General features: G+C 38.0%; 1 protein-coding gene and 1 long non-coding RNA gene across 3 annotated transcripts; one reads left to right on the top strand and one right to left on the bottom strand.

The window, feature by feature from the left end:
• Positions 1–6,606: 6,606 nt before the first annotated feature.
• Positions 6,607–10,779, top strand: LOC121599701. The gene is made up of 7 exons (XM_041927719.1): positions 6,607–6,738; positions 6,807–6,932; positions 7,007–7,089; positions 7,164–7,309; positions 9,595–9,974; positions 10,049–10,272; positions 10,334–10,779. The coding sequence occupies exons 2-7, from the start codon at positions 6,871–6,873 to the stop codon at positions 10,642–10,644; spliced, it is 1,206 nt and encodes a 401-aa protein (XP_041783653.1). The 5' UTR covers positions 6,607–6,738; positions 6,807–6,870; the 3' UTR covers positions 10,645–10,779.
• Positions 10,780–13,008: 2,229 nt separating this feature from the next.
• On the bottom strand, positions 13,009–24,719 carry LOC121600525. Of its 2 annotated transcripts, none has more exons than XR_006005840.1 (3): positions 24,571–24,719; positions 14,090–14,306; positions 13,009–13,992 (listed from the first exon to the last, which is right to left on the bottom strand). It is a non-coding gene; the product is annotated as an uncharacterized LOC121600525 (long non-coding RNA). The 2 variants fall into 2 exon arrangements; XR_006005841.1 differs by lacking the exon at positions 24,571–24,719 and adding an exon at positions 14,382–14,586.
• Between the last annotated feature and the right edge of the window lie 855 nt (positions 24,720–25,574).

Here is a 25,574-nt window from a genome sequence, read left to right as displayed (position 1 = left end):
TTGATAACAACCAGATTTTTCTGGCCTGGAATGAATGCAGATATTGGGAGATGGGCTCGCACATGTATAGCATGCCAAAGGGCAAAGGTCAGCAGACACACAAAATCACCTTTGGGAAAATTTGCAATTCCTGCTGGAAGATTCGATCATATCCATATGGATATTGTAGGGCCCCTTCCACCCTCAGAAGGGATGTCATATATTTTAACAATTATGGACAGATTCACGAAATGGCCAGAATGCTATCCAATCCCAGAAATTACCGCGGAAACAGTAGCTTGGACTTTTGTAAAAGAGTATATTTCCAGATTTGGTTGCCCGGGAACTATCACTACTGATAGAGGTAGACAGTTTGAGAGTAGACTGTTCGATAGTCTGACAAAGTTTTTAGGTACACACCACATTAGAACCACCGCCTACCATCCTCAAGCAAACGGCATGGTGGAAAGATTTCACCGTCAGCTGAAGAACTCCATCAAAGCCTCAGACGTGTCCGTGCCATGGGCAAAAAGATTACCAATCATTCTACTGGGAATAAGAGCTTCGCATAAAGAAGATTTAAATGCTACCCCGGCAGAGATAGTATATGGGCAAACTTTGCGTCTACCATCCGAAATATTCAAACCAGACACACATTATTTATCCAGTGACCATAAGTTCACAGAAAATTTAAAAAAGATAATGAAATCAATCAAACCAATCGAAAGCGAAGTCAAAACAAATTTGCACCCTTACGTTTCCAAGGATTTAGACAAATGCCAAAACGTTTTTGTGAGGGTGGACAAGGTTAGGACAGATTTAAAACCCCCATATGAAGGCCCGTTCCATGTTATAAGACGCCTTAGAAAAATTTTTATATTAGACATTAATGGAAAATCAGAATCTGTTAGTATCGATAGAATTAAGCCTGCATATATTTTAAACTAGGTCGTAACTCCGTTACTGGTGGGGTGTAGTGTAGCAACCTTTATCCCATAACAATTGGGAATTATTATAGCTAGGTTAGGTTTATAGATTAGGATAGAGGATTAGGATAGTTTATAAGAATAGAAGGAAGTAAGAATAAAGCCCTCTTTTTGGTAACGACACAGCCGTGAGATAAAGCTCCGTGAACCCGCTACACATTAACTGTCGGTCATCGCAGTAGGTTGGTAGCATTTCAACGAGAAATCAGCAGCCTACTAAGGATATTCAAAACATGGTATCGGCAATAAAGCGTTTTCTGAAGCGTTTGGCAGCTGTCAGTTGTTATGTTGCGCTCCGTGTTATGCTGTGTGGAGTCCTGCGGTTATGGATTTTCCGTAAATCGCGAAAAACGACTGTCCTATTGTTGTGTTAGGCGCTGTAATAAACCATAGTATAAATTTTAATTTTTTGTTTCATTATTTAACATTAGGTTTACGGGTGTCTCCAATATACCTATCTCTAGGAACATCCATCAATTTAACGGGTGGATAAAAAAGTATTTAAAATCGTAAAAAACATGAAAAATCAATTTTAAGACAATTATGAATGGTTTAACAAGTTTTGGTTTCCATAGAAATATATTTGCACAATGCTAATTAATTTTAGACATCTTTTCGAGGCCACATTTTGACCGATGTCCGATGTCCGACCGATGGTGGGAGTTTCGAAAACACTAGGAATAAGTTGATACGCAATTTTGTTAGAGACATCTTTAGCTATTACAGTCATCAACATTTTTTAAGCTAATGTTTAGTTTATTGTTTTTTTCACTCCTTCAAATACTTATGTAGAAAAAAATGTTTCAACTAAACTAAATTAATGAAATGTAATCAACCCACCCATCTTGTCGAGTTCCGTAAAGACCACGGATGTATACCACGTATGTATCTGAAAATATATTAAACTTAATAAAACAATACTTATGCTACAAGCTCATATTATGTACTGCTAAGTTTACACGATGTAAAAACTCTAGATTGAATAAAAGGTAATTTTCGTATTTATCTTCAACGTTTAAATTTAAAGTTAATTAATGATTTCAACCCGGTCGTATCGTTAACTTATGTAGAAGTGTATCACCGAAGGAGTTTCCTCGATCGGTACAAACTTATCCCAGGCTTACTCGGTTATTAGCTGTTCTTGATGTTTCGCAGTGTTGTGAGTTGTCAGAGCTTCCTACGCTCGTAGAGTATGACCGTTCATCGTTCTGGTTTTGCTATAGCTGTTTCCTTATGCAGTCAATGTCCGTCCGACTGTCTAAATCCTTCTTCCCAAGAACGTCGTTTGAAGTAGGCTTGGGCAATTCAGTTCGTTTCCATGAACGTGAACGTACTAGTTCTTTCATTCATATGAACTGAACGTGAAACACGATTCATTCGTTTATTTCAGTTGAAGAAAATACGGCAAATTGTTTTATTTTGCAAAAATAACATAATTAGTGTATTGGACCTTGAAAATTATCAGGCAGACCAGGAATATCCTTATTACAATTGGTAGAACCTTCTTTTCATGAACGTCCTGGTATTACGGTTCACGTTCATATTTGTATGACGGGAATGAACGACCTAGCGTACTAAGACGTTCGTTATTTCGGCGGATAGGACGTTATTTTGATGACCAACTCAATACATTATGATTTATAAAAATCGATGAACGTTTATTAGATGAACGTAGCTCGTTCGTTCTTTAGGATGAATTGAATGAATCATACAGTTCTATTACTTGAGGTACAACTCTAATTGGAAGGAAGGTCTTCTGTCTCTAATTTGTTGGTATATGCCATATGTTGGTATAAGTCAAAAAATAAAAGAATTAGATCAATGCACATGGTTCAAGAGTTCATGCCACAAAACATATGAATACAATTGAAACTTAACAGAATTTGGGACAAGTGTGTCACCTTAAGCATTTCGTGTTATAATTCATTATAATCCGTTTATCAAAAATCGATTTACATCTCATAACCGTTTTACATCAATTTTTTCCCTTATAACTGAGTTTCCGTGGATATAAGTGCAAACAAAACTGTTTTTGGCGCATTTTAAAAAGGGTCGAAAAAGAAGTGCTTTTTGGGCTATGGGGCAACAGTGCCTCCCGTATGAGGCAAGATAATTGAATCTCAATAATTGAATTGACATGTGCAAAATAATTGAATTTCTTGGATAGTTGATTTTTTACGTGCACTAGTTGCTACATATCTTGTGTCACCAATGTACCCTTTTTGGCCACAAAGTGTACTGCAATATCTTAGCTACTGACCAGTTTTTCCGGGGCGGAATCCGCGCATAATTGCGCACCATAGCGCTGTTTGAGGCGAAAGAACTCCGTTGGAGCCAAAGCCTCTATAAACTATTCAAACAAACAAACCGTAGCGCTGCACGCTACAACAGGGGTCTCCAAACAACGGCCCGCGGACCGCATACGGCCCTCGAGAGCCTATTATGCTGCCCGAGGCGACTTTGTAAATGTTTAAATTAATAGTTAATTATTGACTATTTGGAAAAGAAAATGTAATTGTTGCTTTTGAGAGACGTATACCAAGCTTAAATAATAGAAAGCTATAGAAGTTTTGTATGTTATGTTAACATTTTCTTATAAAGACGAAATTTAAACGTCCACATCAAATTCAATCAACGGAAAAATGGTCCTCAACACCATTATATGTGAGGCAATGCGGTCCGCGAACTGAAAAGTTTGGAGACCCCCGCAATACAACAATGTTTACATTTTTGACAGTACGCGCCTATGATATATAGTGACACACTTGCCCCAAATAGAGGTGGCTCTCTTGCCCCAAAAGTTGTAACTTTTTTGAAATCGGATTTTTCAGTGATAAAAAAAATCCAATTTAAAAAAAATCCAAATCCCAACCAAAAAATATATTTTTTTCTAAGCTTTACGGTGGTATAAATATTGCCTCGGTTCATTGTTCCTTTTTTTCAAAGTTTATTTGGTGTGGTTTAAAAGTTATAATTTTCTGCCCAATTTAAAAATCCTACATAAACAGTTAAAAACAATGAGAAACATCGATTTATCTACATGAAATTTGCCACAATATATCTAATCATTGAATCGAAACCATCGGTATACTCTATTGGTCATTTAACTAAAGTTGTTTCTGGAAAAAATGCTTGGTGGCACTCTTGCCCCTATGGCACTTTTGCTCCAAATTCCACTACTTATTGAAAAAAACGTCAAGAAAAAACATAATCACAGCAGGACAAAGTAGGTAAACCGCGAACGCTCGTCGAATACTTTCATTCCTTTACCAGAACAACTGAAACCTTCTTTCACACAAAAAAATTGAAGGGCAGCATAAGCAAAGATCCACAAACATGTCACAGCAGATCAGTTTATATATACATAGCATCCCATATCATTAAACTTTAATTGGAACAAAAATAAATTTAAAAAACTGTACGAAGCCCACAACATCAGCTTAGTATAAATTGAATTATCTCCAAGGAAGATTCGTTGGGACTGTTTGGATAGGATTATACCCTTCGTACAAATCTGTTCGTCTTCTTAATTCATGACCATGGAGAGTTCTTCTACCCAAGGTAAGGATATTTTATCCAACGTTTACAGTAAGGAACGTCTATTACAGCTTTTAATCATCGCCTAAACGTAGGTAATCGTTAACACAGTTCTGTTCGTAAAATGTTTTGTAAGGTCAGCCTAAGTCGACAATGAATTTCTCTAACTGTGATCGAAGGTCGTCCTGACCAGTGCACGCTCGAAGGCAGGGCACATCCTTTCATTTACTAACCTAAGGTGCGAATATCGTAGAATCTTAAGAATGTTGAGGATCGATCTAGAAATGCGTTGGATTGAGCTCCTTTTGTATAGAAAAAACACCTTTTTTCTAAAACTCGTTTTAGGTTGAGTCTAATGAATCTGCAGGCCTTTCCTTCGCGTGGCCAGACCTGAGGTCAATAGTCATTATAGCAAATAAAAATGAGGTTCTAGGCAACAAGCGCTTCACAGGGTTTCTCAGCGTTTTAATTTAATATGCATAGATACCGTTACCATAATAACACTCTTTTAACAATAAATTTACCGTTTCCATAGCAACATTCCATGGAAGTGGTTTAATATATTTGCGAATTACAGTACAAGGCTTAAAATAAGTATGTTTCTGAAAGCTAAAATACTCAAAAACCTAAATAGCTCATTTGACAGCAAATTGTTGAAACCCTGCGAAAACATGTTACGTCTAAGCAAGGGCATCAGCATGTTAGCCGAAAACTAGTTTATCTTTCAGATGGTTTATAAGTCTAGTTTTTACGAAACGGTGCACGTTAACATTTTTATCACCACGTTGTGGCGATCCGGTTTGACGGTTTTTTTTTTCACTCTCCCGCTTTGCATCTGTTACTCAGAGATTTTTAATGTAGAAGGAATGAGTGAGAAAAAAATGAGAACGGCATGGGCTACCGCGAAAATTGAACTGAAACAAAAAAGAAATAACAATTTCATGAAAAGATATCATTCTCATCACTCTCGTGCCACCGCACTACCTGCTCAGCTGAAATACTGTGATATCAGACGATTAAAGTGTTAAACGAACGTTAAGGCCGGGCTACATTGACCGTACTCCGTAGTATAATTTTGATTTTTACTAGCGCATCTGGCGGCGGCTGGTGGAAGCTTTTTTTGGTCATCGAGGGAATGGTCGCACCGGATCTCAAATTTAAGTAGTTTTTTAACCGTTTTTTGACGCGAAAATGGCTGAAATACTTGCACAACATGTTTATGTATCAATTACAAAGCTTTTCCAGTCCAGTTAAAGTGAAAAACATGGAAAAATAACATATTTTCTGGAGCGGCTCCAAATTGTTTGGCAAAATGCTTCGGTCAGCCGCCGCCAGATGCGCTAGTGAATATAAAAATTACTCCACGGAGTACGATCAATGTAGCCCGGCCATTACAGTCAGTGATCGTTTTGCTTCTTCTGGAAGATGTTTGCGTATATTTCTGTGCTGGTTGGTGTGTTGTTTTTGGCAACAGTGCACTGTGAGTTGTGTAGAATGTGTCTCGGAGATGTCTTACTAAATATGCATACATTATTTGACAGGCAACAACAATTCATGGTTTACAAGAGAACACATTGGAGACATTCATGGTAATTTGATTATCATAATATTCGATTGTGTTTGAAAAAAGAAAAGAAAAAAGATAAATTAAAAAATATGTTTAAACTTTTACAAGAAATACAAGACACAAAGGGATTACGATACAAGAAAGAAGCGGCAGCACAGAACACACCACCGTTTGAAAACGGCAAAGATGGATTATTGCCCGAGTTTCCGCACATTGTTTCGATTGTTCCTGAAAGGGGGCGAACTTTAAGGCCGGGCTACATTGATCGTACTCCGTAGTGTAATTTCGATTTTCACTAGCGCATCTGGCGGCGGCTGACCGAAGCATTTTGCCAAACAATTTGGAGCCGCTCAAGAAAATACGTTAATTTTCCATTTGTTTCACTTAAATCGGAGAAGAAAAGTTTTGTAAAACGTAGATACACATGTTTTGCACGCATTGCAACCATTTTTGCAACGGAAAACGATGCAAAAACTACTTAATTTTGAGATCCGGCATGACCATTCTCTCGAGGACCAAAAAAAGCTTCCACCAGCCGCCGCCAGATGCGCTAGTGAAAATCAAAATTACGCTTGCGAGTACGATCAATGTAGCCCGGCCTTTATGTCTAGGCGTGTTGATTTCAGTAAGTTTTGTACTTGCTCCTGCAAATTGTCTTTATTCACAAAAGTAAGTTATCACTTAGTGTAAGCCTATATGTGTTAAATGTGTTATATTTTCCATTCGTATTGATACAGCAACCAATTGTTTGTAATAATCAACGGAGAACGATTGAACATCTCGAAGAAAATTCTGCATCCCATGTACAGTTCTCGCAGCACGTTGTATGATATTGTTTTGTTGAAGATCGACATAAATGATGAGTAAGAACTGTTAAATCTTTCCGTTGTTGTAGAAACTACTGATAGTGATAATAAATTTCACTTTAATTTTTCAGCATAAAAAGTAACATTCAACCGGCATGTCTATGGCTGGAAGATAAATTAAGCTTCTCTAAGATAACTTTAGTTGGAGCACGTGGTATGTCAATGTAAATATCTTTTAAACTACATTCACATTTTTTTTTAACAATTTTGTTCTTTCGTTGATACTAGCATCAGGGCCTTTAAAGCAGACAGCGAGTATTAATGTACAGAATGCAGAAACTTGTAAACCATACTACGATTATGCTTTCTCTTCTCAAGGACAGTCTCTTGTAGATCATCAGATGTGTGTTTTCTATGACTTCGAAGAACACTGGGTAAGTAACACTATGCTCAAAAGCATAACATTTCATTCAAATTTTACATAACGTGTGCATTTAAAAAACAACTCAATGTTCGAAAATTTAGGGCTATTACCACAGTTGTACCATAAAAAGTACAATGATAGTTTTCAGTTTATTTACGAAAGCTATGGGTAGAATAGTGAATGATCCTAATTATGTAGTTCTTCGTATTCACGAAAATGTACGCCATTGTGGCACACATCGTGACGGCCAAATAAAATGCTTTTTTACGATTCTGCTAATTCTGAATAAGAGCGGAAGAAAATTGAGCCTGAAAGCTTGGTTCTATCCGGTAAATACTTCATTCCTTGCGTTTCGTTGAGACGTTGGTATTATCTATTATCAGAATGGATATCCCCCTGTGAAAATACGTCGTACAATCAACATCACTGCAGAAACAACGGCTAAACTAGTGCAATATACTAATTAATATAATTAATTTCGTTATCATAATTTAGCTAACCACTCACCCGACAATGTTTTGCTCATTAATATTCAGAATACAGTTTTATTGAACAATAAGATCATATTGAAATTTAAAAATGCATAGAAAACTATGTATTTTTTTCCACAAAATTACACACAAGGCGTCATCCATAAATAATGAAACGCTGATAAGGGGGAGAGGGAGTTGAACTTTTGTTACGTAACGCAAAATAAAAGTTTTGATATTTTTTTGAATAACAAATGAGTTTGAACGTAACGAGTATTCTTCTTGGTGACTTCACTACCTTCGCGGAAAGGACCCCATTGTTAGCATAAAAAATGAAAACTAGGTAAAAGATACATTTATTTTTTCAAGTACTGGGTTTAAACCGGGTAAGTGGTTTTATTAGAAACTAGTTAATTTTTCAAAGTTACAGGGCTACGCAACTAAATTTAAAAGAACCCCTTTACTGCAAATAGTACACTGAAAACGTTAGTCCCAAACTCAATTGAAATTAGGTATTTATGACGACCCCTTAAGAGAAGTAAAACCAAAATCGAACCCATACTGGTCCTGACATAAATACATTACGTTTTCCAGTTCTAAAGCTGGCCATGACTTAATACCGGTCCTGAACTTGCATACTGGAACTATGCAGGTTCAGGAACCGCTACTGAACCCAAACCTGTTAAGCAAATAATACTGCTTATACAGGTCCAGAAGCTAATGATTATGAACCCATACCTGGCCTGGAACCAATCACGAACCCATATCGGTACTGGAACTGCAACTGAACCTATACCGGCTTTATAACCTATCATGAACCCATGATAGCCCTGGAACCTACCACGAACCTAATACAGTCTTGAAACCAATCATGAACCTATACCAGCCATAGAACCGACAAAGAACTCATACTGGTTCTTGATACGATCATGAACACATACTAGCATTGGTACCTATCATGAACGCAAACTGGTCCTGGAAACGATCATGAACCCATACTGGTCCTGGAAACGATCATGAACCCATACTGGTCTGGGAACCTATCATGAACCCATACTGGTTCAGAAGCTACTCATGAATTCAAATCATTTCTGGAACTGAAAGTAAACCCATAAAATACCTGTTGTTCGGTTTTAGATCATATTGAATTTGTTGATCGAGGAACGGTGAACGTTAGCGGTAAACCGTTAGCGTTAGAACCGGTTTGTTCATACCGGTTCTATAGTTATTAGAATAAACACACAACGTAGGAGAACTTCAAGAAGAGAACATCGGAAATAAAATTGAGCAGAATTAACTACCGCGATTAACACTCACACTATAGAGACGATTCGAACACCTGTAACTAACACTGGACACATACCGGTCCTGGAACCGATCATGAACCCATGTTGATCCAGAAATAGCTTCCGATTGCAGTTGTTTTCAGGAATAGTACCAAGAACTGTTTTGGATTCGGATTCGAAACGATATTTGGACCTGGTTCAGGTCTGGAACCGATACAATTTAAGATCCAGTCGAAACCCCATACCCGGTAGTAAATGTGTAGCATAAGAATTTAATGTATGAATTCAGCGTAGGATTTATTGTAGGAATTAGCAAACGAATTAGCGTAGGAATTAGCGTAGGCAATTTAGTAGAATTTGTATAGTGATATGATATATTGATCATGGTTAGATTTATGCTTTAAATTTTGGCTTTTTATCTTTACCGTTTTGTTTATCATTCATTCAACTAATTCGCTTTTTAATGCATACGTTGCAATAGTAATGCTACTATAGACATTTCTTATCAAATAGTACTACTCGTTCCTCATTTATTTCAGAAGTGGAGAATAAAGATAATCTACATGGATTTAATTTCCGATAACTTCATTGTTCCTTTTGTGATTGGAATTCCATCGTTTTTTGTAATCGGCGATTCACAAAAATTTGATGTTTTCGTCAAACTGTCCAAATTCGGCGAATGGATTACGGAAACAATGCGTGGAGAAGGTGAAGAAGTTTCATTTGAGCTAACGGAATGCATCAAACGGCATTCAAATGAGCGTCGTAAAATTAATGGTATGACGAAATTCATACCGGGCAATACTCGCGATTTCATGGTAATGATTTACGAAAGTCCGGATAAATCCAAGGAATGTGCAGGAGCATTGATAGCAAAAGATATCGTAATCACGTTGGCACAGTGTGCAAGCAATTTGAAGTAAGTAACGGATTACAATCATTCATCTACAACGGTTTTCACGTAATAATTCCAATGTGGTTGTCTCTTTCCAGGTTACATTCTTCTAGGGTCATGTTCTTCTCAAGGAAGACCATTGCTATCCGAGATATCATTATACATCCTGACTACATGGAAAATTCTCTCTACAATAATATCGCAATTTTAAAGCTCGAATCTGAGGCACCGTTTATTCATGCACAATTAGAACCGTATTATTTTAAGGATCATAACGTATTTTTGAACTGCCGTAAAAACGTCCAATACAATGATTTCAGCTGTAAGCAAATGCTATTAGTCAGTAAATTTACAAACAATTTATAATCATACCTTTTTTACAGCCTTTTATTACTTTTCCGTAAATGAACTTTCCGTGCTGTTCAGTTACGAATGTAACCCATCTGTGGAGCAACGTATTCGACTTTCAAAAGGGTTATTGCCGGAACATATGTGCATACGCAACGCACAAACAATTGATATGAATATCTGCGTGACAAAGCCTGGTTCACCAATATATTGGGTTAATGGCGATACAAATAATTTGCTGGGGTTGTATATGAATGGCGAAAATTGTGCCATCGGAGAACAAGCCATCATTATTTATGTATATGCTCACATGAATTGGATCGACTCGGTTATTAACTCCAGATAGAATGTTTGTGTGCAGACGGTACGATGGGTACATGCGTTAGACAAACGAGGTGATGCGCAGACGAATGAAAAGCGACTGGCCGATTTTGAACAACAACAGAGAAACGTCGTTTTTTGTCCTTTGAATAAAATAACATATGCTCAAATCGTGTTTTTATGTTTTCGGGAAAATATATGTTTTTCCAACTCTTATAATTTAAGTACAATGGACAAATATAAAATTGAAAGCAACGATATTCTATTAACATAAATTTAAAATTTAACATTTTAACTAAGATGCTAAGACATCCGATTGCGATGTGTCCACATCACTGGTCTATCTAACATGATCTGTAGTCGGAATAGTCGTCGGAACAGAGCGCTGAAGCCTACGTTATTCCGCTGTGATGACTCCGTATATAACGGTGTCGATGCTGCGGACGATCTACCCTGCAATTCAACTCCATTAATTGCTGCGAAATATTTTAGAGTAAAACAAACCTCCAGAACGTCATTAGGGGGTAGCCGTTCTTCGCTGAAGACTCCGACGGTGATGAAGGCCGCATCAGATGACGAAGCGTCTTTGTCGCCCATTTGAACATTACTTGGACAGGCGTACGGGGGCCCAGCTCTGGATTCGTCATGCGATGCCTTCTGTACTCGAATCTACCTCAAGCTCGGCCTGGCCTTTCGATTGGGAATGAAACGTTGCAGTTGATGTGTTCAATGCCTTTATCATCACAGAACGTGCTGGTCACTTCTGTTTTTTTTTAATATCTTCTTCTTCTTTGGTTCAACAACCGATGTCGGTTAAGGCCTGCCTGTACCCACTTGTGGGCTTGGCTTTCAGTGACTAATTGATTCCCCCCCATAGCAGGATAGTCAGTCCTACATATGGCGGCGCGGTCTATTTGGGGATTGAACCCATGACGGGCATGTTGTTAAGTCGTACGAGTTCACGACTGTTTTTAATATCACCCTTTTAAAATGTGTTGCCGAGATCAACTCTTACAATTTTGCTAAGAGTAGCACTGTAGGATATTAGCGAAGCACCTAACGATTATTTTATCTAAAAATCATTATTATGGGGGAAAATATTAGTTATTTTACGTATTCACATCAATATTTACCGACATTTTATCGAAAATATGACTTTTTTCCTTACGGGAAGGAAGGAAAAGAGGGACACGTTAAGGAAAATGGCAAAAATCTAGTTATGTATATGCAATGCTAGGAACATGAGAATATTCATACATTATCTTACACTCATGTTTTATCAGAAATGCGTTGATACTTTTATGTTTCTATCTATTTTTGTGTTTTTTCATGATTTAAAAACATGTTTTTTTCGTGCAGTTTTGAAATGTTCGGGTAAGACGGATGATGGTTTATAGAATTCTATCATATTCTACTGCTTTCCACGACCTGGTACGTATATAAGTCTGTTCCCGAGTTACACGGTTCTCGACTTACGCGGATTCGGAGATACGCGGTTTTCTAAATTTGACAGATTAAATGTCAAATCAGTACAATTTGCTTCAAGTTCGCTATAAATTGCATTTTTGCTAACATATTGAAACCGCTTAAAAGCCAGAAATATTAGAATTTTCTGCGTGAATCATATCAAGTAAATGATAAAGTGTATAATATTACTAAATTAGATAAAAAACTCCGAGTAATCAATAGTATTTTAATAAAAAACGTGATATTCGACTTACGCGGATATTCGAGTTACGCGGATTCGTCGGGAACGCAGAAACCGCGTAACTCGGGAGCAGACTGTAAACCAATTCGCGTTTCATTCATTGGTTAATTAAGGAATTGAAAGCGCCACTCATAACACCTTGAATAATGCAGAATCTAAAGTATTATTGAAATATCGCGCACAAACAGCTGACGTTGCTCCAGTTTACAGAACAACAGACTAAAACTTCCGTTTAGGAAATTACTACGCGAAAAGTCCACGACCTCATTATTTTCTTGTGATAAAAGTTAAAGACATTTTTCTACCATTTCAAAATTTTTGATATTTCCAATGCCATAGAATCTCTCGTCTATTCCTGAACGATGTCGTTTGAATACCTCATCTTTTAATTGCTTAATCTTCGAGTGAGTAACAGCGAAAGGCTGCTATTTTGACTGGTGTGCCTTTTCTCGCATATTTCCATACTTTTTCTAGTTGCTGGAAGATGTATATCTTACAAATACCCTTATTTGGTTAAATCTATTCATCATTGATATTAGAAGTAAAATAAAGTAATAAATTTGGTGTCCATCTTTTCTTACAACAAGGTGTTCGTCTTTCTCGCTTTGGTGTCAAGATGTTTGAACTACCAGAAAACAAGATTTTTTTAAAATTTCATTCTCGTTCTTAAGCCAGTTTATTGGTTTATAATCACGACAATTTATTCATGTCAAACTTTTTATTACATGAATAAATAAATTTATTCATGTAATAAAAAAAATATAAACAATACAAGTTACAGAGCTTAAGATCCGTAGTAATCAAATTAAATCCACAAAGGTGCGCACGATCGAAAATTTATTTTGTTCGTGGATTTAACCAATTTTGCATATATTATCGCATTTTTTTCCAAATGTGTTGTTTATTTTAAGTTTGGATGCTGCATTATTGAATTTTGCGAAAATTACTTTTTTTATGTATGTTGCTACGGATGTAGCAATCTGTCTATTTTGGGTAACTTTTCACAAACGTTTTTACAACTGTCGCTCGCGTATAAATTTATCACCGATCAGTTTAAAAATTCTTCTGTCCTTTCTAGCTTAACTTTTGCTACTAACTGCGTTTCGCGATGGCGAATTGGCCCATATTTCGGAGTTCTGGTTGTCGCACAATCTAATCGTGTTATCTCTCTTTGTGAATCTTGTACGCCATCTGCCGCGTATTTTGGGTATTTGATCGAGTTGTCAAGTCAGCTTGATGTTTGTAAATAATACTGTTCCCTGTCCGATCACACGCGATCGATATCGTGCCAACACTCATCTGTCGTGTTGCTATCGGATCGGTTTGTTGTGTACCGATCGTTAACCTTGACTCCCCTTTCAGGAACGGTAGAATCGACAGTCCCTGAAAGTGAGCAAAGTTATGGATTATTTTGGTGAAATATTGTTCGTGAAGCAGCAAACTTAGCTGTTTTTTGTAACGAGTGTGGACAAACTCGTTTTGTCTGCTGCCGCATCTCCGCGATATCGCCAAATTTATCTGCCTTCCCTAAAAGGGGAGTTGAAGTTTTTGGCCGGAACACATCCCACCGAATTGATGGCACCACCCAAGATCGACAGCATCGCCAAGCACACGACGGAGAGAAACAGATTGAGATGGACAGCTTGCAGTATCGGCTGTGAAAACCTAAAAGCCGAATACAATCCATTAGCAGCATTGTTGTTGAAACAAATCTAAAACAGAAGAATGTACAAGTTAGGGATCAAACGACACACACACTCACCGACACGATCACAAATAAGATTACAGCATGCGCGTTGCGAGACAAGTGTACCCCAGGTCGAATTGATCTACGTTTTTGTATCCCACAAGCAAGTGGTAGAGAAAAGCTGCAAAACGTTGGATCATGTCCAGATCGACGAAGGTTGATCGACAGGTTGAATGTAGGGAAGCGTAAGCGTCATCCTATATATGAGCAATACGAAAGGCACAAAGCACACCTAGAAAAAGATAGGTTACCCACAAAACAATTTCTATACCGGCGAAACGCGGAGGAGACCGTTGAAATACGAAACCTTATGAGGTATTTGAAGGCCTTAACGAAAGCAGGAGATTTTTATATCGTGCTTATTTTAAGCAAATCCTGCTTCACTAAGGATTTACGGGGTGGGGTGTTGGCACGATATCGACCTCGTGTGGATTAGCCAAGCGAGTGTTGATAACGACAACGTGCTGTCAAGGACAGCTCGAATAGAAGTAGCAAAAGTTTAACCAGAAAGGACAGACGAATTTTTAAACTGCGCAAATAAATATAAACACAAAGCCAGTTCTAAAAACGTCTACCAAGCTACTCATAATAAATAGACAGCTACATCCGTAGCAACAATGTATTTATGAGAAGTGTCCATCTTACCCGCAGTGTTTGTCTTTATCTACCTTCCCTCATGTCTATAATTGGAACAACTAACCTTGGGTGTACCAAATATCGCAGTATGCTATGGATGTTTTGTTTACAACTGTCGTATTGGTCGTTATGCGTAGTTTACAACTCAATAAATCAGGTTTCTCGTTGTTATTTTGCAATCTAGAGTGTTGATATGTGTTGAAAGCATCATTTTTCTGTGAAATGTTATAAAATAGAATAAGTTTCATCAAAATAACGCAGTCTTTAATAACTTTCGTACAAAAAAAGTGTAATCTGAACACCACTCGTGTCGTTCGCTGTGTGGTAGCTGGCTTCGGTATAGCTTCGAAGAGAACGATTGTCAGGAGATAGGATAGGAGATAGGAGATAGGAGAAGTTCAAACACGCGAGTTTTCAGTAGAATAAGAGCCTTACATTTTAGAAAAACATGGCCTATCAATTGTGCAATTAATTGAGCATGGATATCAATACAGCTAGTGATACAAAACGGAGATTTAAAACAGTTAATTTTACTTTTTAATGGTGTTCACTTACTTACAGTCAGTCCAAAAAGCTATCCTTCGTCTAGCTGAATATTTTACAGAAAAAGGCGAATTATGGCCGCAATACGTATGGGGCGATAAGAGTAATGATGAGGTTTGATAAAGGGACCATCAATACGCACGTTTTGCTAAAAAATAAGCATTTAAAAAGTGCAATAGCAACCCAAATACATAAAAACCTAAAAATAATCGTTTAATGGGCGCGCAAAAAGTATTCGTCCATCCAGCTTTTTAATTATTTACGCTGGACAAATACTACGTAGACGTGAATTAAATTTATTATTATCAATCTACTGATGACTTTCTTCTAAATTAATGCATTTCTGTTGTTTCGATTGCACTTCAAGCGGTCAGAGAGGCACTGAAGGCGGTGGAGTTAAAGGATTGGAGCATGATGGCGAAAATCGTATCTTTAACTGATGCATAACCTATCGTACCCATTTTTGATGGTTACAAAATGTGTGAGAGGCCTCGGTCCTTCATTTGATCAGAGTTTGGCTATTTTTCTGACACTAATCGTGTGATAAACTGCCATTTAATCAGCCATTCTTGACGGTTAATCTAACGAAAGAGGCGGCTTAATGTGCATTTTGTGATGGCCAATAAGATCAGGAAAAGAGATGGGTCACATTTGGTTCATGGGTCATGCTGCATTTCATCGTAGCTGGTCATGTAATAGCTTGAATGAGTGAGTTGTTACAAACATGTTTTGTTTGAATAATATCAAACACAGAAAGTGGCCAAATCTGTTAAGGTGCATCAAACTCCAAATCTGTTAAGGTGCATTCTGTAAGCACTGCTTCTGTTTTACGTGTGTTAGGTAACCTTAAACCATCCTCAGTGCCGGGTCCCGATGGTATTCCTGCTGCTTTACTCTTTCATTGTCGTGAAGCACTAGCCCTTCCTGTTTCTTTCCTTTTTAATCTTTCTTTGTCCACGGCTACTTTTCCGAATATTTGGAATCAAGCATGGATAAGGCCAGTTTTTAAAAAGGGTGATCGTGGTTGCGTCTCTAATTATCGTGGCATATCTATTTTACCGGCGTTCAGCAAAGTCTTTGAATCTGTTATTCGTTTACCTCTAATGGAAATGGTGAAATCGTGGATTATTCCAAATCAACATGGCTTTATGGCTGGCCGCTCCACCACTACTAATCTTATGGAATTTGTTTCCTCAGCACTCTTAAATCTGGACTCTGGCATGCAGATTGATGCTGTGTATACCGATTTCAAAGCTGCGTTTGATAAAATCCCCCATTCTCTGCTCATTGCTAAATTCAAGAAACTTGGCTTCTCTCCTTTCTTTCTTGAATGGGCTACAATCATTTCTATCGAATCGTTTTTGCTGTGTTAAATTGAATGACGGTTTTTCTTATGAGTTTCATTGTTCGTCGGGTGTACCCCAGGGTAGTGTCTTGAGTCCTTTACTTTTTATTTTATTTGTCAATGATGTGTGCTCTGTTCTTCCATCCGATTCTTTCCTTATGTTTGCAGATGATTTAAAAATATTTTGTCCTATCACTGACTCTAATTCATGTGTCTCTCTTCAATGTCTGTTAGACTCCTTCTCCTTTTGGTGTTCTGCTAACTTTCTCTCCCTGTGTATCGATAAATGTGCTTGTATATCTTTCTCTCGGAGCTTAAATGTGTTGTCTCATAATTATTCACTAAACTCTGTTGTATTAAATCGTGTTAATGTCATTCGTGATCTTGGGGTTCACCTTGATGCAAAGCTGTCATTCAATCATCATATTGAGCGTACCATTAACCATGCCCATAGTGTACTAGGAATGATTTGTGCTATGGCAAATGATGTGCGTGACCCTATATGCCTCAAAGCCCTTTTCTGTAGCTTAGTCCGCCCTATTTTAGAATATTCTAGCATTGTGTGGTGCCCAGTCAGCTCGGTATGGATTGAAAGGGTTGAAAGTGTTCAACGCAGATTCACCCGTATTGCCATTAGGCGTCTTTTAGGGCAATCGGGTGCTTCTCTTCCCCCTTATGAAGTCCGATGCCGTATGCTTGGATTGATGACACTGCATGATCGTCGCTCTGCTTCTCAAGCTTTGCTTATCAGAGGTTTGCTTCGGAACGAGATTGATTGTCCTTCACTTCTTAACAGAATACCGCTGTACGCGCCTGCTCGCTTTCTTCGACGCCGCGATTTCCTTCAAATCCCGTCGAGAAGAACGCTGTATGGCACCAATGATCCGTTTTTTCGATCCCTCCATCGCTTCAACAGTGCCTCTGGTGTGTTTGATTTTCATATTCCCCCTCAATCCCTTCGCCCCCTCTTCCTTCAGTTCTTTGACTCCCTTTTTTTCCCCATCCTAATTCTTTAATTTTACTTGTGTTGGCTATGTTACAAATTGCTTGCTGTCTAGTATATGTTTGTCTAGTTAGATTTAAGTATTTGTTTGTTATCATTAATTTTAAGTTTTAGTCAGTAAGTTTCCCTATATTTAGCCCTCTGAGGCAGATATTTGTATCTTAATAAATAAATAAATAAATAAATAAATAAATAAATAAATAAATAAATAAATAATTCAGGAATTTATTTTAAATTAGGCTCTACTAAAATTTTAAAACATGTTTAAATCGCCAAGATCAAACGACCGACGTCTACCATAGCGAAAACAGTCTACTAAGATGCAGCAGCAAAATCTCGTGTAACGTCATACCATGAAACTAGGACTCAGTGAGGAAAGGTGAGCTAGAAAAATGATTCAAATTTATTGGAGACGAGAAGGGGAAACATATTAATGCAGTTTTTAAGTACTTTGAGTCCCAGTTCTGAGAAATTGTACTTAAAATGTATCACATGTTTCAAGAACAGTCGAGCTGGAGAACATACAGAGCATTGTCATTTGCCTGAAACACCAAACCAGCTGAAACCAAACTGATGAAAATGATTTAGTAGACTGAGAATATGATATCAGTTGCCATTTTTTCAATGGAACTTGGCCACGTAGTCCGGAAATGCAATATTTCTACCAGAGAATAATTGTAACAAGTCTTGTAGGATGAGTGGATCAAAAATACGCCTGTTTAAAAGTTCAAATGAGTTCTTGCAGTGTGCAAGTAGTCACAAATAGTCATAAATGCAATGAGAAACAAGTTTAGGACATTTTTTGGTTCCATAACCTTTGTTTTCATACGCACATTACGCCAAAAATCTGATGGACGAATACTTTTTGCTGGTACAGAACTATCTGTTTGTACTATCTGGTACAGAAGTGTACAAGAAAAATCAATTTTCTCAGAACGATTACCGGACTCTGGTGGGGTGCACACCCCAAAGACGTTTAACCTATATAAGACTACGATACTGTCCGTCTTGGAGTATGGTTGCATATGCTTCCACTGGGCAACCAAGTCGCATTTAATCCGACTTGAGAGGATTCAGTATCGCTGTCTTAGAATCGCGATGTCCGGAGTGATGCCGCTAAAGCTACGTTTTGAGCTACTATCGCTTCGCCTTTTCGTCCGCTCTACAGTATCAACTCCCTTGATAATCGAGAACTTTGAAACACTGCAAGAGATAGGTTCTAAATGCAAAATCATGAAGGTCTATCATGATTTTGTTTCCTTACAGGTGCACCCTAGTACTTCTCAAAGTATAACTAGTGCCAGCTTACCAGAGTCCTGCAGTTCCATTTTAAGTGTAGATACCTCATTGAAGGAGGAAATTAAAGGTATCCCCGATAACCTTCGCTGGATGACAATTCCCAGCAAATTTGTAGAGAAACATGGCCATGCTAACAGTAACCATTTTTATACTGACGGATCCTCATCAGAGCAGGGCACTGGATTTGGTGTATACAACACGTGCTCCGAAGCATTCTTTAAATTACGCCAACCATGCTCAGTATATGTAGCGGAGCTCGCCGCAATCTTTTATGCCTTATTATTGATAAGTGCATGCCCTGCGGATCAATATGTAATCTTTTCAGACAGCTCAAGCGCTATTGAAGCATTAAAATCCGTAAAGGCTGTTAAGAGCCCAGACCATTTTGTGAAAGAAATTGTAAAGGTTTTAAGCTCACTGTTTGAAAAGCCGTTTCGCATATCGTTAGTATGGTTGCCTGCTCATTGTGGTATACCAGGAAATGAACAGGCAGACCATTTGGCCAAAAGGGGAGCTGCACAAGGGTCTTTCTTTGATAGGCCTATCCTTCCTCATGAGTACTTGCAGGCCCCACAGGGGTTTTGCATGGCACGTTGGCAAAATCTGTGGGACTCGGATGAACTCGGAAGGTTTCTGTATACAATCACTCCTCGTGTAAGCTTGAAGCCTTGGTTCCATAACACCCCTGGCGATCGTGCGTTCATTCGAATGATGTCTAGACTTAGGTCTAATCATTTCGCATTGGGTGCACATCTCCAGCGTATAGGACTGGTCGACTCCAAGGTATGTGGCTGCGGGCTTGGATTCCACGACATGGATCATCTTCTGCGTGGAATACGAGTCTGCTCGACCTGCCTTGCTGGACGCGGTCGAAAAACTGGTAAAATGTACTGATATTCCGATTCGGGATATATTAGCGGCATCGGACTGGGAATTCCTAAGGGCCATATTCGATTTCTGTAGAGAGAACGGCTGAACTGTGTGACTTTCCTTAAGCAAAATGTCTGTGAACCAACCAACATTGTTGGCAACAGCAATCTTGCATCCTATGTTATTTCCTCTTGTTTGTCTATGTGTTACATGTTGTACATCGCTTGTATGTTTGTGATGGATGAATGTATGCATGAATGTAAGAATGAATGAGTGCAATGTGTATGGCTGAGTAATCGGCATTGACGGCAGACAGAAGATCGTTGCTTGAACGATGTTCTTGCAAGGATTTATTAGATAACTGGAACAATACAGACCCCCGCCATGTCACTCGGACCACTGATGGAAAGGACTACAACGATACAGACCCTCGCAATGTGATTTGGGCCACTAAACTGGACTACACTCGGACCACTTCGGATGGATGGATTTAACGAAATGCCTGGATTCCAAACGATACAGACCCCCGCAATGCAATTTGGAATATTGAACTGGAATAGACATCCTCGAAACACGAATGATGTAGACCCTCGCCACGCTTATAGGACCAAAAATCATGGACTGGATTGATCAAAACCAAACCGTCCGAGTACACCCGGGATAAGGTGCCCTTCCATGGCTCAGAGAAGGAATTGTCTCCCTGCCAATATGGATTGTAGCGCCATGAACTACCGTTGTATTTTCTACTCTTAAGCAAAACGGCCTTTTTGGACCGTTACTCCTGAATAAAAAAAAACCTTTGAAAGTATGATAGACGAATACTTTTTGCGCGCCAATCAAAGGACTTTTTTTTAGTTTTTTGAATGATTTAGTTGTTATTGCAATATTTTAATGTTTATTTTTAGCAGTACATGTGTATTGATAGTCTCTTTATCAAACCTTATGATTACTTTTACCTCCCCATGCCTATTGCGGCCATAATTCGCCTTTTTCTGTAAAATATTGAGCTAGACGATTACTTTTCGGACTGACTGTATTTACCTGCAGTGAACTTATTAGAACTTGATTCGAGTTAAAAAAAAATGTCACAAATTGACTTTTGGTGTAAATATCCACGAGATTTGGCTTACAGCCACAATTGATACAGCTATAGCGAATTGCTAGGAACACTATAACCAACATTAGTAACTTGAGAAGCAATTTTTGATCAAAATTTCCTATTACTTTAATAAACATTGAATCAAAATAAAAAAAATACTCTCGTGGTCTACACATTATAGGCTTTAAGAAAACATATAGACTTTTAAAATTGTACCCAATACTTATTTTTACAGGGGTTAAATCGGTATCTTGACGACATAATTTAGCCATAATTGGTACACTTACCCTATATATATATATATATATATATATATATATATATATATATATATATATATATATATATATATATATGCCCTCGCAGACATCCGTAAAGATAGGTATATGCGAGACGCCTATACTAAGTTAACAGTGTTAATATCACTGTCTAAAGCAGACATGTCAAACATACGGCCCGCGAAGGCTCTCAATACGGCCCGCGAAGGCTCTCAATACGGCCCGCAAAGTTTCATGAAATAAAGTTTAATCATTGAATTTACGAGTAGGGACGATTGCCACTGACGTAAGAACAGTAGTCAATTCATGAATTTCATGAACTGCTTGTGTAGATATGTAGATAAGATTCTACATAAGTGGCCCAAAACGAGTTTTGCATCACTGGTCTAAAGATATACAGTCTGTTCCCATGTTACGCGGTTTCTGCGTTCCCGACGAATCCGCGTAACTCGAATATCCGCGTAAGTCGAATTTCACGTTTTTTATTAAAATACTATTGATTACTTGGAGTTTTTGATTTAATTTAGTTCTTTTATACACTTTATCATTTATTTGATATGATTCGTGCAGAAAATTCTAATATTTCTGGCTTTTAAGCGGTTTCAATTTGTTAAGAAAAATGCAATTTATACCGAACTTGAAGCAAATTGTACTGATTTGACTTTTAATCTGTCAAATTTAGAAAACCGCGTATCTCCGAATCCGCGTAAGTCGAGAACCGAGTAACTCGAGAACAGACTGTATTTTTAATCAATTAATCACAATGTACATTGGTTCTCCGGTGTAAAAAAAAAACAAGAAAAGATTTTTGTTTCGAATTTCGGGACAGTAGGAAATACGTATTTTAATAAAATTCAGAGCACAATATGTTAAAACACTGTTGTTATCATGATGATAACTACTTCTACAAAGAATTCCGATGATTTCGTACTTCAATGCACGTGGACGCGATATTAAATAATTTTAGATAAAATTACACGTTGGCGTCGATTCTTATCATTGCTGCTAAGAATGCCTCCGATGGTGATCGACAGAAAATATCTATTCACCGTGGCATCAGGACCAACTAGGGCATGGCAATCATATAAATTGTAAAAACAGTATGACCAGAGCCAAAATATGAGGAAATGAGTTTAAAACATGCCGAATGTCCGGAGTTTGAACCTCTCCGTAATTTGAATCATAACGGTACAACAAAGGGATGCAGGTGTTTTTACTTGTTAGAAAGACTGGCGCTCAATATAAAGACTTTCACTAGAGTATGAAGACCAAGAGCTAGAATATGACGCAACGATCCCCTTGCTTACCTTGCTACCTCCCTTACAGGGGATCAGTACAAAATATACGATGAGTATAGCCAACGTCTAGGCTGCATTAAAAAAAAGTTTTTATTCCGAAGCTGAGTTTATATCTTGTGGATGAGGCAAATAGCCTTCCGAAAGAAACATTTAAATATTCGATGGTTCGAAGAATGAAGTTCGTTGGCGCCCTGCAAAAACTTGTTTTGTTGTGCCTTAAGAAGATCATAGTTGGTCCCCCCAATAACAAAACATGTTTTTGAAGGGCGCCAACGAACTTCATTCTTCGAACAAGTCATTCGAGATATACAATTCTGGAAAACGACCAAAAAATCGTGGAAACGCACCAAAAAATATGGGAACCAACCAATAAATCGTGGGAAAACCCTGTAAACCCAAAACAGGAAATCAGGTACAAGAACCATCGTCTTGTCAACACAAGATAAACGTAACTAGCTTAATGAAAACAATAACTTTTCAACATACAACCCGGAACCAAATGTGCGAAACCCCTCACTTTTTTAGAGTATATATAAATAAAAAATAAAACTCCGATCATGGCTGGTAAGATTCCAGGCAGTCCGTTCTGCTCATGTTCATCTCTGTTTCATAAAGTTTTATACAGATGTGAACTGCATATTGTCGAAATAAGTTTGATGATTTGATATGCACTCACGGTTACCACGAAAGTTCAGCAAGAACAGCACAGTGGTGTGAAGATTTTTCTCAACCAAAATATCCTTTTACATTAATCCCGCAAGCCGAATACGCACCTAAAATTTTATGGGGGTGTCTGTAAGCTCCTACAAAATCAACTTTTTGGTCATCACGAGCAAACGGGCATCGCATTATGTTTTCTTTTGAGGCTTTTGGCTTACTGACATGTCGTTTTTACAGAATGCATTGTCAGTAATTTGTTTTACTGATATCCAGTGAAACGACAAATTCGACACTTATATAGCTGAATTTCAGTCAAACTTGCTGTACTGCAATATATTCAGTGAATTGTTTAACTGAAAATTATTAAAAACATGACATTAATGGTGAAATTCAGCAAAACTATCTGTTGCTACGGATGTAGCTATCTATTTATTTTGAGTAGCTTGATAGACGTTTTTAGAACTGGCTTTTCGGGTTCTATATTTATTGCACAGTTTAAAAATTCATCTGTCCGTTCTGGCTAAACTTTTGCTACTGCCGCGATTTGCGATGGCGCCCTGTTCCTCGATCAGCTGTGGTACTTGGCCCTATTTGACCTGCTCCCGAATTGGCCCTAATTTCGGAGATCTAGTTGTCGCACAATTTAATCGTGTAACAGTAGGTGAAGTTGAAGGTTTTTAAGTGGAAGTTCGTTAACTGGAGTGATCCTCAGTTAAAAAACACATAAAGGTCAAAATATGAAACACCCGGAATCTTACGAAGGGAAATTCACAGCAAATGTGCATTTTTCTCACAAATTTAAACTCTCAGTTAGCGGTCATCTACTGTATCTCTCTTTGTGAATCTTGTGCGCAATCTGCCACGTATTTTGGGTATTTGATTGAGTTGTCAAGTCAGCTTAATGTTTGTAAATATTACAAAAAATAAAAAATGTAAAAATACATGGGACTGGGTAACTGGCCCCGCGCTCACGTGACCGTTTTGTTTAGCATCGGGCTCTACCCCCCCCCCCCACCTCCATCGTTCCCAGTTTCTCGGGATGCCCACACCGCTCTTGGTTCACCATGTGCCACCATCAGCCCAAGGGGTTGGGTCAAGCCCGTGTACCCAAGCTTGGATATGTGGTGGCACACGTTACCACTCTGCACGATGAGGACGTGTCGGAGTAGGATGTTGGATGGGAGAGCCTGTATCATCCCTCGAGGGGCTTCGGATCCCATCCCATTGCAATAACAATAATATCTTATTCAAACTCTGACCTTCAAATTGGTTAATCCAGGCGAAGACCGCATTGGCTAGTTTATGTAATAAGTAGATGACCACACCAACTAGTCGATTAACCTCTAATAACTTATTTCAAATGATTTAAGAATTTACTGAATTGGCCAATATTGTCATGCAACGTGGTCATTTTGCTATGAAATGAAGACATTCCGACTTTCAGTGGACCGCATAAATTTCATACCTTTCATAACTGTTACGTCCGGGTTGGGGTGATATGGGACGGAGGCCGATAGAAAACTCCGGACACAAAGTTTAAACTTTTACAACATGTATTACAAACTTCTCAAAGCTAACTCGCTAAAACATTGTCCGCGATACGTCTATGTTCCCTCGCTGCTGAATCCCGAAGAAACACGATCGGCTTTCGCGCACGATCGCAGCCTCCCGATCGCTGACACCGAAACGTCTGACAGTTGTCGCACGGTCACGACAACCCAGAGTACCAATGTCGTGCGGCGCTGCTAGCGCCCGCAACAATAACATTTATGAATAGTTTGCAAGGACATAGCTGAAGAGAGTCCGAACCGCTGGGTGAAAAGAGTTTTCGGATAAGTAATCTAGAGTGATCTAGGAGACCGCCACTGTAAGTGTTTTTTACAAAAAGTTTATTTCTGATACCTAATCGTAAGGCCTTATTATATTTGATTGATTTGTTTGAATTAAAGTTATATACAGTTTAGATGGTACACAGCGTTAAATGAACCTTATTTTGATATGCACAATGCTTAGCAACTTAGCTAAGAGATCCATTCGTTTTGATCAAAATCAATTGATATATTTTCATTTGTCTTTAAAACATATAAAAAATGCTATTTTCATATAATAATAAGTGGCATATGCATCAAACATGCTCAATATTAAAAGAAAAATGCTAACTTTCATTCAATTTTTTAAAATATTTGGAATAACAATAATTTATACGCAGTGTTCAATAACGGGATGGTGTACAACAATTGGCAAATTACCCAATCACATCGAAAAACGGACACTAAAGATATTTTTGGCATGCAATATTTCAACTAATTTGAGAAAAAAAAAATCAATAAATTAACTCAAAAATTTAAATAATAAATCCTGAAATTCATGCAATAGTTTGATTCAAATTCCGGGTAGTTGCGAACTTGTATTACCGACGATTAAAATTCCAAACAGCGTCAAAATGTTGTATTTTTTTTCAAATTTACA

Source organism: Anopheles merus, chromosome 3L (assembly GCF_017562075.2).
Source record: "Anopheles merus strain MAF chromosome 3L, AmerM5.1, whole genome shotgun sequence".
Lineage (NCBI taxonomy): Eukaryota > Metazoa > Arthropoda > Insecta > Diptera > Culicidae > Anopheles > Anopheles merus.
This window is presented reverse-complemented; position numbering and strand designations above follow the sequence as displayed.